The 20727-nt window shown below is 35.6% G+C and overlaps 1 protein-coding gene across 1 annotated transcript in view; it reads left to right on the top strand.

Moving 5' to 3' along the window:
- Positions 1 to 15462: 15462 nt before the first annotated feature.
- LOC143348751 (uncharacterized) overlaps positions 15463 to 20727 on the top strand; it is a 92236-nt gene continuing 86971 nt past the window's right edge. The window contains exon 1 of the mRNA XM_076779353.1: positions 15463 to 16680. Coding sequence (XP_076635468.1) covers positions 16578 to 16680 — 103 coding nt within the window. The 5' untranslated portion in view covers positions 15463 to 16577. The remainder of the gene's footprint in view (positions 16681 to 20727) is intronic.

The raw sequence follows: 20727 nt of genomic DNA, 5'->3' as shown, positions 1-20727 counted from the left end.
TTTCCCCATAAACTAAACGAAGATTTGTGGTCCTCTGGAGATTAATGTTTAGTTAGTCACGTTCCCCCGATGTCGAAGTTCACCGACACTATTGAGTTTGCATCAGTGACTTCGTTTGATGACTGTCGTAGCCGCTTATGCGACCGCCAACAAATTCAAACGTTTCTTCCAGAATTGTAATGAAATACTTCCCAAATCAATAACAATTTCTTTCAATCCTTTAACGCTCACATTTTTTATACTTAACCTGTCAAAAATGATCAGTTTTCTTTTATTTTCTCTTTTTTCATTGGATTTTACAATCGTATCGACTGCTTCATTATCAACGACTAGATTATTTTATACTATTTTGAATAAAAGTTTGGATGCACTTAGAAACATTTCAACCTGACTAAAGCTAGAAAGTCTCGCTTTAATCTCATGCCCCCATATTGTGAGGATTGTGACATCACCCGCACTCACTACTAGAGGGATACGCACAACCTTTACTTCTCTCACAAGTACTCAAGCGATCGTCTATTATTAGCTACGTTGTCGCTTATAAGTATTTGCCCACCCTGCATAGATAAAGTATCTACTTTGCTAAGGCAATAAAATACAAATTTTTAATCACATACTTAATCACATAAAAAATGCTTAATTTGTTATAACAATATGTAGTCAAAATGTCCACGTAACCGCTACGATTCTTAATAACCATCGAACATAATTTAGAAAACCTATCGATCAATTTTTTTATTATATCCAGATTTATGTTATTCCATTATTCTCTTAAAGAATTCTACAAGCTTAGAAGCCAGCTCTGCTGTATTTTTTTCACTTTTCCATCAAGTTCATTTCACAATAATTCTATCTGACCAAGATCTAGATATTGAGAGTTCCAAGTCATAATTTTCGACTTTTTTTTTTTTGTTTAACTTTAGCAGTGTACTTGGAGTCGTTACCATGTTGAGACACAAAATTGTAAGCACTTATTTTATAAAAAGGATTTAATTGTCATATAGCAATAAAATAAGGTAATGAGAATTTCGTGGCAACAATAATCTCACGTAGAAAAGAATAAATATACGCGATAGCTATCGACGATCTAATTAATTAATACGTTTTCCGACGACCACCGTCGCATCGGGTCGAAGCTTTCGCGAAGCATCGAGATGACTCAACGCGAGTAAAAATACATCAGCAGGAAGAAGCAGCCTTTCCCGAGTCGACTTATCGAGAAAACTTTCCCGCCATGGCACCGATGTTTCGCCGCAGGATGTTACAAAGTCTCCCCGATAAGCGATGAGATTCCTGAAACTCGTCAATCCTATCTGGCCGGTCGAAAACACTGAGCTGTCCATTAAAATGATTGCTCGCGCGACAAGACCGCGGTTACTCCAGAGAGAAAGAAGTATCACTCACTGATTAAGGAGATATAGCCCCCACAAGAGGGTGTCGACGATATCTGTAAATATAAATTTATACGTAAAAAACTTTATACAAATAGAATGTACAGAACCGAACAAAAGTATTCGAACGATTCAGCCTCAAGCATAAATTACAATCAAAACATTGAAACATGATTTCCGTCAAAATTCTATATTGCATAGTTTTTTAAATCTATTTCAACATAGTACGAGGCAAACATTTACGAAGAAATTTAAAAAGAGAAATGATTGATGGCTCAACGAACGAAGAATCGATATCCATAATTTCTCGACGTTCAGACATCCCGATGCAGGCTGTTCGTTCAATAAAAACACAATTTCTTCAACAAGGACAATTAGAAAACGCGTAAAAAAGTGGTGGATTTAAGAAAACAACAATTAGACAAAACAGGAAAATTCATCGTCTATTGGTTGCAAATCCAAGAAAAACTACTGTTTGATATTCATGTACAAATGTAAATTTATGAATCATTTGTCGTCGCTTAACATCATCTAATCTTTATGGACGACATAGTGGAATAAAACTATTAATGTTTGAAAATAATAAGAAGGCCTAACACTGTATGTATATCATTCGTTCAATACAAAACACAATTTCTTCAACGAGGACAATTAGAAAATGGATGGAAAAGTGGTGAATTTAAGAAAACAACAATTAGACAAAACAGAAAAATTTATCATTTATTGGTTGTAGATCCAAAAAAACTACTGTTTGATATTCATGCACAAACGTAAATTTATGAATAATTTGTCGTCATTTGACATCACTTAATCTTTATGGACGATATAGTGTTATAAAACTATTAATGTTTGAAAAAAATAGAAAGACCTAACACTATATGTATATCGAAATTTCTCTGAGAGTTACGTGAATTTATTTAAACCGTTTATAAAATCACCTTTAATAGAAGATCTCGATAATGAACACGTAAAATACGGAAAAAACGTTCTGCTGTTTGGTTATCGATATCAATGAATGCACAAAAGTGACGATAATTCACTCTGTCAATATTGTCAGAATTAGAAAACAATAAGTATCTCTACCAGAATTGTCCTATTCGTAGAATAGTCGAAATTACGGAGAATTGAACGTAATCGTCCAAACTCCAAACAAAGTTTCGACGATTTGCCTGTTTGTTCCGAAAATTGGCGTCGCATTAGACGCGTAATCGTGGTCGTCGGAGACAACGGTATTATTTTAGGTGAAATCCACGAAAGCATTGTTTCGAATGGAAATGACTGCTTTACCTCTTTCCTAACCCGCTTTCTCCCGACGTTACAGTCCTGAACGTCCGAGTTCCGGCCAGATAAGCTGTTTTCCATGATTCACGGATCTGGCTGGTCGATCAACGCGTCTCGCGAATTTCCTGTGGCAGAAACTGGAATTCATAAACGTCCTATCAACAGGCTGAGCCCCAACGAGTCGTCCAAAATTAGACGGTCGTTGCTTACGCGTCGTCTGAGCGCTCGTTAGGTCGCTCTTAAGACTTTTTCGTGGACGTTAGTCACCTGGTCAGTCGACAGTTTGGATAAGCAAATTGAAAACATCGCGTGAATCGCGAATCAACGACGATGGTACGAAATTAGTGCATCCTGAAGCAGTTGGTAGCCTCGAATAGCATTACGTTTTAATTTCAACACTGTTTTGAATAAATGACAAATCGGTGATAGAATTAAAAGCAAAGACAAATGAGAATTTGTTTTAGAAACGTCTTAATCGATATATTCTTCATCTAATCTGACCACATCAGAAGAAAGTAAGCGCTCTTCGAGACGACAGATAGTTCCTTGGATGACATGTATTCTGAAAACGAGTGCTGAGGAATTTCTTCGTTCAGTTCGAGATTCTCGTTCGAAACAGGTGGAAATCGGTTGACAAAAATTACTATACGCAGGAGTTTGTTACAGTAGTCCCTCGCTGATATTCGCTACTTTTTCCCTCGTTATTGTTCGTGGTGTCATTGCCATCAATTCCAATTAATTATTCATACATAAGACTAACCATACTTTCTTGTAAACGTGACAAACGAAGTTTAATAATAAGGAAGGAGAAATAAATAAGAACCAGACTTTGAACGTACTAAAAAAATGCGAATTAAAAATGTGATACAAAAAATAGATTAACGTAATGCTATTAGCGTAATGTTATTAACGAATCAGTCTTCATTATTTTTAAATTGAGCTACTATACGAAAATCATGCGATTTGTAAAACAGCTGTACTGATTTCTGAACGATTTTAAAATCTTTAGAATAAACAAACGTTAAACATTGCTCTCTATTACACTCATTCTCAGCGTCTTTCGCTTTTACCTACAATGAGATCAAGCCTAACGCAGATAACAGTTAGGAATTCCCAGAATAGTAGGTACCTTCCTTGATAACATTTGCGTCGCGGACCCGAGCTAGCAAATATTAACGAGGAATCGCTGTACTTACTAACTCATTTCTTCGAGATTTATTCGCATTATCTCGAACACACAAAAGTGTCAGACTTGACCGACGATATTAATTCATCGATCACAAAGTCCATTTTGGAAAGGTGTGTTAATATTTCGTTTTTCCGATACGTTGTGACCTAATTTGAACTCGTCAAAACAATCGGCAACCTATCGATCTTGTTCGTTTCAACTAATTTCTAGCTTTAACCCTCAAGCACATATCTGGGTTTGTGAGACCCGAGGCCTTTGGAAAATGCGTGATATATCTATATTGGCAAATGTGCTAAGAACATGCTAAAGTCTGCTGTAATTGTGTTGACAATAATATATAAATTTTGTATTCTATGAATTTTATGAAGCAAGTATTAATACAGAATGTTTTAGGACTTGATATATTGTACTTTTTCATTCTTTTAAATGTAATTTTCATGTAAAAACCTCTAACATTTTAAAGTATTTACAACTTTTCCAGGTTTTCGTGACCGTTATTCATACTTAAAAGATATTGTATTAAACGTCACAAACGATTGTTTGCAATTTTTCTTATTAAAAATATCATTTTTACATATCAAGACGATTATGACGTAAACGTAAAAATTCATCTACTTTCATTCTATATAGTAATTATAATTTTTGCAACGAATCGTTTCAGCATATTTTTTCTCATGTAACTCATGGCCTTTTCACTTTCGTGTGGTAAAACACTTTTATCTCCTATCAATAAAAAACATGATTTTTTGAAGAAAATGAAATTTCTGCAAAAATGTTTCATTTTATCTTTTACTTTTTGGTAAATATCTTTACTGTACAAATACATCCGACAATTTAACCTGCACAGTGTTATTCTTAAATCTTTGAGTGATTGAAGATGCGATGGGTCTCACAGACGCATTTGTGTCTGTACGTAACTATTTGAGCGTGTATGCCTGAGGGTTAAAATAACAGGAGTTTAAGCAACATCGAATCGAACATTTCATACACAACAACCTAATATTACCAACTTTTTAACGCTTCTATCGGAGGACCCTCTAATTAACCAGTTAGCTGTGACGCCCCCTTTTGAGAGCGCGCACCTATACATATGTATCGCGAAAATCGAGCGATGACGAGTATACTCGTCAATCACAGAGCAAGTGTCGCTGTTAAAATATTGGATCAAAAAGATGGGTTTATTTTATAAAATTGACGATTTTATTACTAATATTTACTTATTTGGTTAACATAAACATATATTACATACATCGTTATCATTGCACATAAATAAATTCGTTATGCGAACTGATAAGCTGCTTCAGCCGGTGCATACGGGGAATTATTCATATTTTTTATTTGTTTGTTTTATTCCGATCTGGCCTCGAAATATTCTAAACATCTTAAAATTGGAGAATAAGTTTTATTTTTCACAAAAATTACAATTTAAATAGCCAATAGTTACTATTTTTTACGCATGACGAGTATACTCGTCAATCACAGCTAACTGGTTAACTTTTAGGAAAACCGTAGAAAAATTTCCACCTTCGATCAAATTGAAGCCGATTTTATTCCGGAACGTAACGTCGAAGGAACAGTTGACGCAATACGCACGATTCCGAAAGAGCGATTCACGTCACAATATCAACGGAACTAGCGTTCGGTTAGTTTCGAAATTATTAATCGGCGCATTATAATTGATCTATAAAGTTAGCCTGCCGTAACGAGCGGTACACGTTTCCTCAAAGGTGAAAGTAAAAGTTGCCCGACACTTTACCCGCGGTGCAAAACTGAACGTTGGAGTCGGACCTTATCGACCCGCGTTCAACGATCCATGCGCGACGATAAGGATCACGAGATCCCCCGTTGCTCGCTCCGACCTTTTCCGTGAAAACGAAAAGCTTCCCCTGTCGATTTTCATTGAAATCACGTTCGTTCCGACCGCGTGCCCACGATCTATGCAACGACAATAATTGCATCCGCGCGACGAATGGCGAGAATGTAACGGTGGAAATTTAGAACTTGCTTCCCGCGGTGCAACCAGTCAACGAGACTTCTCGCTCGCTGCCACCAGAATTGGCCAGTGACTACAATTGTATGATTACCGAGAGTAAACACAATCCTTGATCGAGGCATTGCCAGAGTGTGTCGCGTAAATGGGAATTCGGAACAAATACCATAGTTTCTGAACTAGTCACTTTTCGACCTAAGACCTATTACACTTTTTTAGGGGGTAAGACTACTGTAAAAGCCTGAAATAAAGCGTTTTCTTGCTATTTCTTTTGGATGGATGGATAAGTAAGAAGATAATAATATCCAAGAATGTTATTAACCATGTCGTTAAGTGTTAAAAAAATATTTATTAAAAAATAGTGCAAAATGACGACGCTGGAGCCATTCTCGCGAGGCGTATTGAATTTGAGGCGCTCTACGGCACGCAGAAAACATTCTTGAATATTATTATTCTCTTACTTTTCTATTATATTATATTGTCTGTCAGAAAAATCTCTAAGTGATTCGAATTTCACGAAGGTTCTGGGGTAAGTGCCGTGGGGTTCATCAGTCCTCTTACTAAAAGGCAAAGCGATACGAAGTGAATTCGACTTATACAGAGTGTTCGGCCACCCCTGGGAAAAATTTTAATGGGATCCTAGAGGTCAAAACAAAACGAAAATCAAGGATACTAATTTGTTAATTGAGGCTTCATGCTCTTGAATAAGAAGTGGCTTAGTTACCATTTTTGTCTATTTTAACCGTGTATCATTATACAATATTTGCTGTACACGTCGTGTAGTTACAGGTAGATGTAGATCCCTCTTTACTTCAGCGGCAGTTGTATTATTATTTATTATTTCTTTAAAAATTCGAGAATGGTCACGCCTGGTTAATTTTCTATTGCCTCCACTATAGTGGTTTTTACCATATTTAATACTTAACTTTAAGTAATTATGTACACATCTATTGATTTTTTTTGCAATTTCTCAAATAGAGAATCGTGCATCGTGATATGCATCTATTTTTGCTTTCTCCTGGGAAGACAAAACGTTTCCTAGCGACACTTTGATACATCATAAAATTATTTAATGTTATCATATGAATATTACATTTCAGTATTAATACATACTCTTAATAAGATGAGATCGTGGTTACTTCCATGTGTGATGAAGTAAAACTGAGGAACACTTGCTATTCTTATACAAATTTCGTCATTGTCTCTATCAGCACATTATTATTTCCGTTTACCAAACATTGAACACGTGAGTTTGTTTACATTTATCGTACCCCAGTAACGATGCAGTGGTTGACGAAAGATTTCCTCATACCAGTACCAGATATTCATAAAATAAAGGAATATTTTGTAGAAAATCATAGTGTTCTTATGGAAATTTCGTTCACTGTATAACCGTAGGAACTACTTACCCCCGAAATTTTTAGCCACGGTCTTCCCTACTCAAAAATGTCGGATAAAACCGAGTCTGTCTAGATCACGTTTGAGTCAGACTCAGCAGAGCTACTTTATTCAACGACTCTCGGCTGGGAATGTTGCAGCGGGAGGCTTCGAGAGGAAATTTTATTTCAGGCCGAAAAGCCTTCGTTTTGTTAGAGCAGGAATCGGAGCAGCACGCTGTTCCTCGCGTTGGATATTTTTGGCATCGACTCTTTTCCCTTTCTTCTCCTCCGTTCGCGTCTTGGTTCGCAAAGTCGTCCCAGTCGCATTTTTCTCGCACAAGGCATAGCGCGGGAGATAAAAATATATATTTTTTTTCCTTTTTAAACGACATTATTGCCGTCGATCCTCCGCGCGCGGCAACTGGTCGACCGAGACCTGTCAACGGTGACTCTTTTGTTCGCGAATGCGCTGGGAATACTGATATCGAATCGCAGACGACACTGGAGGGCTTTCCAACGCGTTGCACCATTGTCGGTACAACGCAACTTCGATATGGATCGATGCATTGTCCAATTATCTCTGTCGTGCTCGATCGCACGGACAACCGTCGACGAATCGATATTTGTTCGTCGAACGAACGATTCGAACGTCGGTCCCTGGTTGAATCGTCGATTAATTAAATTCATTCGTCGAGGTGTTGGCCACAATCTAGAATTGAATGGAAACAATTTTCTTTCGAAACAGAATAACTGTTTTTGTTCGACTACAACTTCTTTCCAATTCCGAAAAAGTCTCGTTTTATAACTATTTTCATAAAACAGAAAAATTAGCCAACAATTACTGTTATATCAGAACTAATTAAAAATGTTAACAATTTCGTTCGACGCTTGTAGAAATTTGATACGAAGGTGGTCCCAGAAGTAACCGACCTAACAAAAAAAAACACAAGAAATTTAAAAACAGATATTTTTATTTTTCAATATAATCTCCTTTTAGCTGGGTACACTTTTCCCAGCGGTGTTCAATAGCTTTGACACCCTGTTTATAGTAAGAACCATCGAGCTCCTCAAAATAGCCATTAACCGCAGAATCCACCTCTTCATTATTGAAAAATCTGTTACCACCGAGCCATTTTTTCAAGTTTGGAAAGAGAAAATAATCCGAGGGGATTAAATCTGGCGAATAGGGTGCGTGAGGGAGCAATTCGCACTTTAACTCCTGGATTTTGGCCATCGCGATAACGGATGTGTGAACTGGTGCATTGTCTTGGTGAAACACTTTCTTTTTCGCCAAATGCGGCCGTTTTTCCTTGCTTTTGTCACTCAAACGCTGCAATAAATTCGCATAATACTCGCCGTTGATTGTTTTTCCTTTTTCAAGATAATCAATGAAAATTATTCCACGCGCATCCCAAAAAACTGACGCCATGACCTTGCTAGTAGATGGAATTGTCTTCGCTTTCTTTGGAGTTGATTCTCTCCCTACAGTCCATTGTTTCGACTGTTTCTTCGACTCAGATGTGAAGTGATGGACCAGGTTTCATCCATGGTTATGAATCGACGCAGAAACTCGGCTTTATTCCTGTGAAACATCGCCAAACTCGATTGAAATATCCTCGCGACGCTATTTTTATTCCATTGTGAGCAAGTGCGGCACCCACCTTGCGTACAGCTTTCTCATATCAAAATTTTCAGTCAATATGCGTTGTATAGTACTTTTTGAAATGCCTACCATGTTTGCAAGCTTGTGCATTTTCAGTCGACGATCGTACAATACCGTTTTGTGGATTTTCTTCACCATTTCCGGTGTGGTCACTTCATTAGGTCGACCACTGCAGTGTTCGTCTTGGCAGCTCGTACGGCCTCGTTTAAATTCTGCCACCCAATATTTTATTATTGTAAATGAAGGAGCAGACTCCCCTAGAGTAGAATTTAGCTCAATTTTGATATTGGTTGGACTGAGACTTTTCAAATGAAAATATTGTATCAGATAACGATGACCAATTTTTTCCATGTTTACAAATTCACTGAGAGCGTTCACTATTAATGGTTGTCAAACAAATACTAAACAATGTAGCGTCTTCAAACTTAAAACTTAAGCTTTGTAAGGTTGGTACTTTCGACCATAGTCATTTTTTTTAAACAATACCGCCATCTATACCTCAGGCCGGGTATTTCTGGGACCACCCTCGTAATCACAAAACAATTTTCGTTTGGATGATCCATTTTTACTTCGTTCATCTAGATTAATATTACAAGTCGGTATTATAAGTTGAAGTTAACATTACAGGTCAAAATAAACAATTTAATAATTTAGTATTTTCGAAATGATCGGAAAATTGACGCGAAAGCATAAAATTAATATACAAATGAGTAGATCAAATGATTTCGTTTAAAGTTTTGACATATTTTAATTATGATTGCAACCATTGAATACTCGCTGAAAAACTTTTATAAATTGACATTTTTTTACATTGAAGATCGACTCGAAAATGTTAATATTATTCTTCTGTAAATTTCGTTGAAAGATAAATTCTAGGAGATTAATTTGAAACACAGATAGCAGTCCTATTTTTAAATACTTCTGTATTCCGATTTGCGTTTGCTAGTGCTTCAAATATGATGTACTTCCTCTACCTGTGGATCACATGTGGCGCATGAGAGCGTAACACGGATGGCATGGATGCGCCATATGCGGAGCACGGAACAGAGAATATAATAATGTGTCCGTGGGAAATGTAGCGTTGGAAGGTCTGAGTCAGCCAGTTTTCAGCTATCCGGCCGATAACCACCGTTCTGTATCGCTTTGCACGCAATTAGAGAGAATTTCAATAACGGCCGCCTGTGTTGGAGGTTCTCCGCGAGTCGAGAGTGAAAGTGTGTCACCGTATTTTTCATTTTTCACGCGGCACTTGCAGACGGTGGTCTTGAGACGGTTTGACGTCAAGCGTCGATCGAGTTCTCGCAGTCCACCCGCCGTTTCCCGTAAGGTTGCTCCATCAATCGATGTGGAAGGATTCGATTTTAATCCCTTAACTATAGCAAGCTTCGAGTCAAAATCACGGGAACGTTACATAATTATTAATGTGAAAGTCCAAGTCTGTTTATTTGTGCATTTCCTATAATCTCTGTTTTTGTTCAAGCTACATTCTGTTTGGTTAATCCTTATTATTGAGAATAAGCATTGCATGCATGTATTTTTAATGAAAATTTGTATTCACTGGTGCAGTCTCCTCCCTTGCAAAGGTCAGTACTACCTGAGCAGGACACTCGTTTATTGCACCCCCTGAGCGTCTCGTTTTTTCCCCCGAGCCTCAAGCTTAGTTAGCAGAAAACCGTTAAGCTAAGAACAGCATTTTCGTCTTGTAAAACTACATTAATTAAATGCATACTTAGGTCGAAACTTTGTCGTATTTATTTGGCAAATAAATATTCGACACTTATGTTTGATAGAAAGTGAAGGGTATGTAATTTGTGGAATTATCTGTAAAGTAAAAAAAGAACTCGTTGTTAATCTTTTATTCAATTTTAAATCAAACTGTATAAATAACTATCAACATATAAGTATAAGTCCTTAGTATTATGGTAGCAAAAATAAATTATCCAAGGTGTTGTAAATTATCAAAATATAAATCAAACAGTTATTTGTAATTTATTACATTTTAATAAGGATGGAACAGATCTGTTAATTGTTTTTTAAAAACAATCCATATACACATAGTTTTACTCTAAAAATTGTGCAAAAATGTTTCAGTTTAATATACAGGGTGTTCGGCCACCCCTGGGAAAAATTTTAATAGAGGATTCTAGAGGCCAAAATAAGACGAAAGTCAAGAATACCAATTTGTTGACGGAGGCTTCGTTAAAAAGTTATTAACAATTATATTCAAAAATTTCAAATCGTTCTGGAAAAATTATTTTCGGTTGCGGGGGTCAATTACAATCATTTTTGGTCATTATATATACCCACGAAATCCTACCCACTTTCGAGAAAAATATTCGAGTAAGTGCTGAAAGTTTTGGGTGAAAAAAAGGACTTTTGAATCGTTTTAGAAAAATTATTTTTAGTTGCAGGGGTCAATTGCAAGCATTTTTGGTCAACAGACATACCCCCGAAATCCTACTCAGATTCGAGAAAAAAATTCCTCACCGAAAATATAATTTCTGGCCAAAAATATTTGCCCGAATTTTCATGCGATTCTTTAAAATGTCATAACTTCTGAACGGATTGGACGATTTTAATGTTTAAAAAAGCAAATTACGCGTATTTTGATGGAGAATACGTACAAATCGTAAAAATATTCGAAAAGTTGGTCCTTGACCCCGCAAAATCAGAAAAACCCCATAAAAATGGTCCAATTTTCAAACACCCATAACTCCTACAATGGCGAATATATTTCAGTGAAACTTTTTTCTGAAGTAGAGCTCATGGGTGCCTACAAAAAAGTATTAGACAACTTTTCTGTAGGGCGTCAAACAAAATTACTAAAAATGAAAAAGGAATTTTTAAGAAAAATCGACAGGGGGTCGGTGCCTAAATTTTTCGACGAAAAAAAAAATTTTTAATTGATTCTAAAAAAATTATTTTCGGTTGCGGGGGTCAATTGCAATCATTTTTTGTGAATACACATGCCCCCAAAATCCTACCCACTTTCTAGAAAAAAATTCGAGAAGGTGTGAAATTTTTCGACAGAAAAAAAAAATTTCAAATGGTTTTGGAAAAATTATTTTCGGTTGCGGGGGTCAATTAGAATGATTTTTGGTCAATAGACATACCCCCGAAATCTTGCGCATTTTCGAGAAAAAAATTCAGTACGGTCGGAAGTTTAAACGTTAATAACTGTTTAAGGAAGCCTTCATCAACAAATTGGTATTCTTGATTTTCGTCTTATTTTGGCCTCTAGAATTCCCCATTAAAATTTTTCCCAGGGGTGGCCGAACACCCTGTATGTGTCACTTAAATCTGGTTTTACATATTCTTATATTTTTTTCATTTACGATATCGGTCTTTCATTTCGTTTTATTTACTATTTATTTGACATTTTTTTTATGATAAATCTACGTGATCCATATTTTGATAACTTAGAACAATTTGGATAATTCATCTTTGTCTAAAATTAAAAGTTGAATTATTAAATTATTTGTTTTTGGTTCTTCACATCAAATCTTTGTAATAAATATTTCTTTTGTACTTAAATAATTTAGAAACATACGTGCAATAGTACAATCAAATTTAAAAATTCGTCCTTAATATAAAACAATTTCATGTAACTGGAAGAATAGTGGCAATGAAAAACATTTATTATAATTTGTTTAAGTACTATTGTTATTGTTTAATTATTGACTGTACTCAAGACTTGATTATCTAATTTTTAGTTAGCCTGTCTTTCGCTGACCGTTATTGCAATATTGCAAATCTAGGTCTTACTTTTAGAATAAAGCAATATTTTAAGGACACGACCATGTTAAGAATTATGTTCTTCTTTGATGCGTTCTCGTTTGAAATATTGCTCATTAGTCTGGTTACCTTATATTAACAACCATAATCTTCTTATTGAGAAAGTATAACACAAATTCCTTCGTCTTATTGCTTTTCGTGTGGAATGTCCTACTTCAATATCGTATCATAATTACAAACTCATGGTACCTCGTTTAGGCTTAATGATTCTCAAGAAACGGAAAGTAATGCTCCATATCTTATTTATACAACTGAATCACACGGTGTGCAGTAAATTTAATTGTATTAATCATGTAAATATATTTATTAATAGTTATATCGACGCTAGTAGTTTTGCTATTTCCTATTCTAATGTTATATATAGTATATTTCTTAATACATCTATTTTATTTACTTTACTTTGTATTTTTGTTATTTTGTTTACCTGGTAGTATGTATTTTATAATACACGATCCTTCTGTTAATAATAATAGTGATAGTTATGAAAATGAGGCAAATATACATAAAATTTAATATTAAAAGCACAGCAAGTTTATAAATACTTTTATGTGAAAAGATAAAGCCGCAGAAAAATGGATACTATCATACGAGATATAATTCGTCCCAATTACATGACTCACCCTCTATATAGGATGGCCTAGTCCATATGACGATAATTAAAGTAGTGTTATTTTTATTTTTCAGTAAACGAAAATTTATTTTTCCATAAAATGTAGCAACTTTATATTTTCTCATATATATGAAAATAAATATTCCTATTGCATCATTTTTCTTTAACATTTTCCATTTTTTCATTGTACAACTCAATTTCTTATAATTGTAGATTTCAGAAAAATGTTAAACTTAACAAGGTTTTGCTTGACTGTAATTAAGCCTAACCTCTAGTGGTACAGAGAAACGGGGGATGAAGACAATTATTACAGTAAAGCAAAAAATAGAAAAATATAAAGAAATCGAAAAAAAAGTAGCAGTAATAAGAAGAGCAATAACAGTTGATAATAATGACAATATAATAATGACAAAATCCTTCTTTCTCTGTTTGTTAGGCTGTGTAGAGTTAATGGAGTTCATCAAGAAAAATAGATTTATCTGATACGAGAAATGATATAGTCGCATTCATCGGTGTCAGTTACTCAAAAACTAGAAACCGATTCGCGTTAAATCGAACGGAAACGGCGAGGGACGCCTGTAAATATGATTAAACAAGGGGTCCCAGAAAGGGTGAATTATGGGAGCAACAGCGTGAAAATGTAGGGTGCATCGTGGTCGACTTTAAGAAACATTTCACGTACACATCGACGTTAATAACAACGTCATCGAATTTTCGAGTCACCGCCGAAGGGTGCATAATAGGGTTGGGACATCTCATTGAACTTTTCTGTTCTCGAACACTTCATCGATGAATGTAATTCGAGTACCTAACTATTCAAAATGATTTTGATTCGTGGCTTCTGTTTAGATTAAATTTTTTTTAATCATTTTTTCAATCAAAGATTTTAGTTATGTTAGAGCTTAAAAAAAGTTATCAGATTTCATTACTGTCAATCCAATGCTTCTGGAAAGCTTCGTATTACTTTCAATAAAAATGAATAGTTGCAAATATCAAGAAATGCTAGAATCACATTTGCTTACGTACAAGAAAATGGTTTGAGTAAATTTACATTTTAGCAAGATAATACCCTATTTCAGGACCACAATATACCAGTTTTATCCCGACCCATCAAGAATATTTGGGGAATACTTGTTTCTCACACTTATAAGAATAATACAAAATACTCATCGATACAACACTTAAAAATAATAATTACAAATGCATGGAAAGAAATTGATCAAAATTTAATAAAAAACCATATATATAATGTGGAACTAGGAATCTTTCAATTAAATAAATTATTTTCTATTGATGAATTTATACTTTTGTCCAACTAGAAAACAGCATTTTCCTAAATAGACATAATAAATTAGTATACATACAAAATAGTTATAATTTGTAATAATACAAAAATTGATTTCGTAGTATTATTTTACATGTATTTTTATATATGTATTTTACATGTATTTTTATACATGTATTAAATGCCAAAAAATGTGGTGAATGTATAATTCTGTCGAGTAGATAGGACGTATACAGTGGGTGTAAAAAGTATTCATACAGTGACTAATTATGACTAGAATGCTGAATAATAATGTTTATTACACAATATTTTTTAAAGAAACATGTTACATGTATTTATATTGTTTATATAAATATCAAGAAAAATGAACAAAATGAGAGAAATGAACACGCAATAAGTATTCGTACAGTTCTATTGCCATTATCAAGTGTACAAGTAATTTAAACATTTGTAATAAAAACAACAAATAATTGTATTAATTCTGTCACTTTGTTCATTTTTCTTGATATTTATATAAGCAATATAAATATTTCTTTTGTTTACTTGATATTGTTGTTCTACAGACTTTAGAGTATATATGTAACACGTTTGTTTAAAAAATATCGTTTAATAAACATTATTATTCAGCATTTTAATCCTAATTAGTCACTGTACGAATACTTTTTACACTGCAAATAGTAACATTACGAACGAAAGAAGACGAAACGTCTGAATTCACCTAGATCGCCAAAATGTCACAGCGCGACAGGATGAAGAGACAACGGAGGGTTGGCGAGCGGTGGAGAGAAAGAGAAACCGTGGACGATGGTGGGGGAAGCTAGGCAGCGAACACGAAGCACGATGCACTCTCGCGTCGGTTTAGTCGTTCGCCGTGCGCGCGCCATGCTGGATCAGTGATGATCGTTCCTCTTCGTATCAATCGCGAACAGCCGTTCGTATTCTCTGGACGCGTTAATTAACCGGCTTACCGGCTCGCGACGATTTGTTACAAGGTTTTTCTGCCGGGGGGTTTGGGGGGGACTTGACAAATTTTTACAACGAAGTTCGGACTCGAATGTCCAGTTCCGTGCGCTAGATTCGTGACAGTTTTCCAACGACGTGGAACTCGTTCGTCCGTTCAGTGACCGTGTTGGTGAACATCATCCGAGGCAACAGTTCCTCTTACCTCTCGCAAGCGGAAATTCTGTCAGCATTTTTCCAGAGGCATCGACATCAAACGAGACACAGGATCGTTTCGTGACAAAGGTCGCGGTGAAAATCGAACATCCCCGAACCGACGGGCGCGGGTCGAACTACTCCAAGACACTCGAGGTCGGCTCGTTAGCCGCCCATCGAAGGCAAAAGCCGGTCGATAACGTTATCTAACCGCAGTAATTGCAACTTGTGTTGCAACAACCGGCCATTGTCGTCGAACGAAGCTCCGCGGGTACGACAACAAACGGCAGTGACCGCGTGTCAACAGGTGATACGATCGAGCCGTTATCGGCGACCCTACTTAAACGGAAGGTCGTCGTACGAAAGGGTGGAGGAGAGGATCGTACCGCGGATCGAACTAACGATAATTGCTCGGTCCGGGCTAATAGGTGGCTGCGATAGCTGCTCGAACAGTTTCGTCGCCCGATAAGGTCACGCTCGCGCGTGCTAGGAGGCAACAGTGCGCGATAACGATTAAACAGAGAGTGGAAAGGGGCCTCTCGTCTGGCGCCTTGCGTCTTCGTTAAAGTGACACGTCGCCTTGGCCAATAAAACGACAGACGGTCTCTAAACCGAACGGAATCGGCAGCTGCTCACCCCGGGCGCCCCGTTCGTTGCCCTCTTTGGTTTAATTTCAGGCCCAAGTAGGCGGTCCGCGCGTCAGGGAAAAAGTGATCTCGAGGTTGCTTCGAACCCGAAACGACAGTTCGTCTCTATGTGCGTTTGTGTAAAGGGAGTCGATCGGGAAACGATGACTAGCTGGAACTGATTCGATCGGGGGTGCAGCAAGAGACGTCGGGATGATGATGGCGCCGCAGGTCGTGGGTGTCCTGTTGAAGAAACCAGGACAGCAGGACCACCCACGCTTTCCACCGTTGGACCCGCAGGAGACGAAAATACGAGGTGAGTCCCGTTTCGTCCGGTCTCTGCTTACTGGCGTCTATCTTATCGTGCCCCAACGCGTTCGTCCAGCGTTTAATTGCTGGACGAGGATTTCCTCCGCGATAAACAGGAAGAAGATGTTGCGAACGGCTTCAGCGAACCTGATGAGTTTTGAGTTGAAAGACTTTGTACAATCAACAGTTTTCTAGAATACGACATATATCGCGAGACATTGGAGATTTAAATGGTTAGAAACAGTTCTTTATGCTAGGTTTCAAAATGACAAGATTCATCACGAAGCTTCTTATATTAAAAAAAAACTCTATTCTTAAAATAAATCTGTCCTATTTTTCCAAGCTCTGCTTGTACGAACAAGTTTGAATAAAATTAAATATTATGCATTTGAAAATAGCTTATAATTAAATTGTACGTCAAGGGGTTAGATAACTAGTGAACCACGTGGTTAGGATAGTCTTGATTCCGAAGTTTTAAATCCTAATTTACTAAATTTGAAAATAAAACTGATATAAATAGATTTTGAAGACTAATAATCTGAAAATAAATAAATTTTATCAAAAATGAAAAGAATACTTCTCATGAAGAAAAATAGTTATTAGTTTGCCCAAAACAATATCCGACGGCTTGACATTGGCATATAGCAATACATAGTATGAAACTAAAGAAAAATTTAATCTATTCTATTATTTATTGAAGCGTATAAATTCTGCAAAAAGAAACGTTAGGTTCTAGAATTAAAAAATAATACAGACAAATGTAATTAACTATACTCCAGTTAATTTATTACAATAAATTTTTGATCAAATTTCCTAAGTACTCAATTAGTCTCTAAACTATTTTTTATTCTTTTGAAGTAAATCAACAATTGTTTGTGTTGAATAACAATACCCTATTTTTCGATTTAAATACACCTTCCTTTCATCGCTTAAAATGATTGGTTTTATTTTTATAACATCAGTTCCAACATTTTTATTATTCACAATTTGCTTAGTACTTGTTTTTCCTGTATTATTCTCAATATATTTTTTAACGTTTATATTCTGTTTCTTTAACTTTTAACCCGAAGTAACAAAAATTTCACTATCTTATTGACGTTCTTAAGATATTTCTTTCGTTTGTCAATCTTTTATCGACAATGCAACGACAAGCAATTAACACAAAATTAACGTTACATGTGTTTTGTTTCTATATCATTCATGAGGAACGAATATTATCAGTCTTCGTAAGATTTTTTTTATTTGTTTGTAATTACTAACACCTTTCCTTACTTTCAATTAAAGAATATAATTATGTGCCATACTAAAACTTAAATATTTCTCAAATTTATTAATTACAATACTATTATTTTTTATTTAGATGAATTCTAATTAAATATTGAATCCCTTTTTAATAATGCATTAATAAATATATTTAGTATAATCTTAAAACAATCATTGGCCACACGATCTATAACTATCGTCCAATAAGTTCAGCAAAGATTATCTTTTTACAAAATCTTTATCTTTATTTGATAATAAGAATTACAAAGTATCCAAAATGATTCAATTTAATCAAAACCAAAATCATAATTTATATTATCAGAAAATGATGAGTACCAAAATATTAATTGCTTCCAGCTAAGAAAACTTCACTGTTTACCTCTATCTTCTGTACAGATAGATTTTTAATCACTAACTTAAGCAACTGTATCACAAAGACAAAGTATCAGATTTTCATAGAAAGATATTTATTTCTATGAAAATCTGATCATTTCGAAGTACGGACAGTCAACGTCTTAGATTTGAATGATTAGAAGCGACTATATTTCGTACGATATTACGCGCAGCAATCATTGACGCGATTATTATAACGATAACTATAAAGTCTGTGGAATTATTTACACCGTCTGCTAATTGACCGTAAACTAAATCGTTGCATTTATGATTAATATTAGAAACTTTGCTCGAATTCACCGTGAACATCGTGCACGGAATATGAATGATTGCTAGTGCAATAGACGCACCGATTTATCGTACGATGAGTCGCAGTCGATTTGCAACGACAGTCGTTGTGACGGTGCAAGTTTGCATTTCAATACGAACAGGTTGTTCAACAAGCCCCCACGCTCTACTATTATCGCTCCAACTATCGACTAAAATTATGTAACTTAATCCGAGTAGTTGCTGTGGAGCTCGACGAAGGACTTCGTCGAATTCAAATTTATTTTGGTGCCGTGTGTCTATTGGAAAACGTCAACACACCGTTTATTGGCTTCCTCGAGTCGATCCTTGTAATGTTATCAATGCTATGATTCGTGTTGTTACAATTCTGCACTTCGATATGAAATTCCTGCACGATTATCGTTCAAATTATCTACCTTATCGTGTTCCATAGTTGCTAAGAAACTGGACGAAGAACTCTGTCGAATTTAAATTTATTCTGTCGAGTGTCTATTAGGAAACGACATTGTTTTAAACGTCGTCAATTTTTGGTCTAGATTCTACAAATTATAGGAAATAAAAGATATATAGGGAGAGAGGTACTATTCTAGAAATGATAGCTCAGCTTTAAAATAGTAAATATTGATTTGTTACTAACGTTACTTTCACCAGCGATCAACAGTTCATTCTTTTGTATCGCATTTTTAATTGCCTCGTATCTTTTTAGTGCATTCGACATCCAGTCCTTATTGATTTCTTCTTTCTTACTTGTAAACTTCGTTTTTTACGATTTCGAGGCAGTTTGATTAGTTCTATGTATAAATATTCAATAACTAACGAGGGACTACCAGTATTTTACTCATGCCCGAGACAGACTAGATTAATCTGCTTAATCTGATCGTTTAAGTACTAAAAATAATTCTTTTCTTCCACATTCTACATTTATAAGATTCACCATCGCAATATACAAGAAAAAGAAAATACACATTGTTACGTAGTCTCAAAACAAATCCAATAAAGAAACCTAATTTTTGGAGGTTTAGTAGTTAAAATCATGGGAAAGTGATGAAAATTGTAGCCAAGTATGAGGTCGTGGTCATTGTTGCAACTTTACAGTCTTATTTTCTTCGACTCGTGGTCCATTGATAAAATAATCATTCTGAAAGTCACGAAATAGATTATTTGATGTTCTTTTGTTCTTTCATTCCTTTGCAATAGAATATAACGATTCAACGCTCATTTTCAAACGAATTCTCTAACGAAATGCAATCTGAAGTTAGTTTACGAACGAATGTAAAATTTTCATTCAATGAAATTTGAAAGCGGTAAAACGCTATTCATCGACTTTCTCGGTCTGATATTTGTAATATTATTGATGTTATGATTCATTTGATCGCGTTGTTACAACATTCGTCTTATCAGGTTGTAACTCGAGGCGCTGTTCTCGACGAAAGTGAACGTTGAAATGTTCCCTGAAACGCTGCTCGATCCTTCGGGTAAATCGATAGTCGGAACGACTGATCGCGAAAGGAAACGAGGGTGTTCATTGATCAGAGCCACTTATCGACACATGATTTACTTCGGTTCGTCCTAAAGTGGATAACCGTGCAATATCAGCGGGGTCTGCGGTCGTGTAATTGATTACGATAACGCGCATTAGGTGCTCGACCGTGACGTAGGTTGTGACGAGGACGTTGATGTTCTATTTAAGCTCCGTATAAATAAATGTGGGTGTAGTGTCAGCGAAACGGAATTAAGTGACTCCTACGTCGTCAAGGTGACTATCGACTCGTCGAAATTGACGTCTACCAGCTGAGTAGTTTAGATATCAATAATCCTTTTGTTAAATCGGGATAAGATTGAAGCGTTTCGAAAGTGGAATACAATTTCTGCGAGGTGAAAAATTTCCTGAAGATTGCAACAGTGGAGTACTTAGGTCTTCCAAGAAATCCAAAGATCCAAAGATCTAAACATGGGTAATTCTAGTTGTTCTTAACTTAAAGAAACTGTCAATATTTAGTCGTAACTTTCCTAAACGTAAGATGTAAGGTATTTAGTACTTTCAGTTTCTTTTACATTAAATAAAGTGTCAAGGTTCTAGGCTTGATACTAATTTCATGCTACACATTGC

This window comes from Colletes latitarsis, chromosome 2 (genome assembly GCF_051014445.1).
Source record: "Colletes latitarsis isolate SP2378_abdomen chromosome 2, iyColLati1, whole genome shotgun sequence".
In the NCBI taxonomy this organism is placed as follows: Eukaryota; Metazoa; Arthropoda; class Insecta; order Hymenoptera; family Colletidae; genus Colletes; species Colletes latitarsis.
The sequence above is the reverse complement of the archived record's forward strand: the minus strand, read 5'-3'. Positions and strand labels throughout refer to the sequence as shown.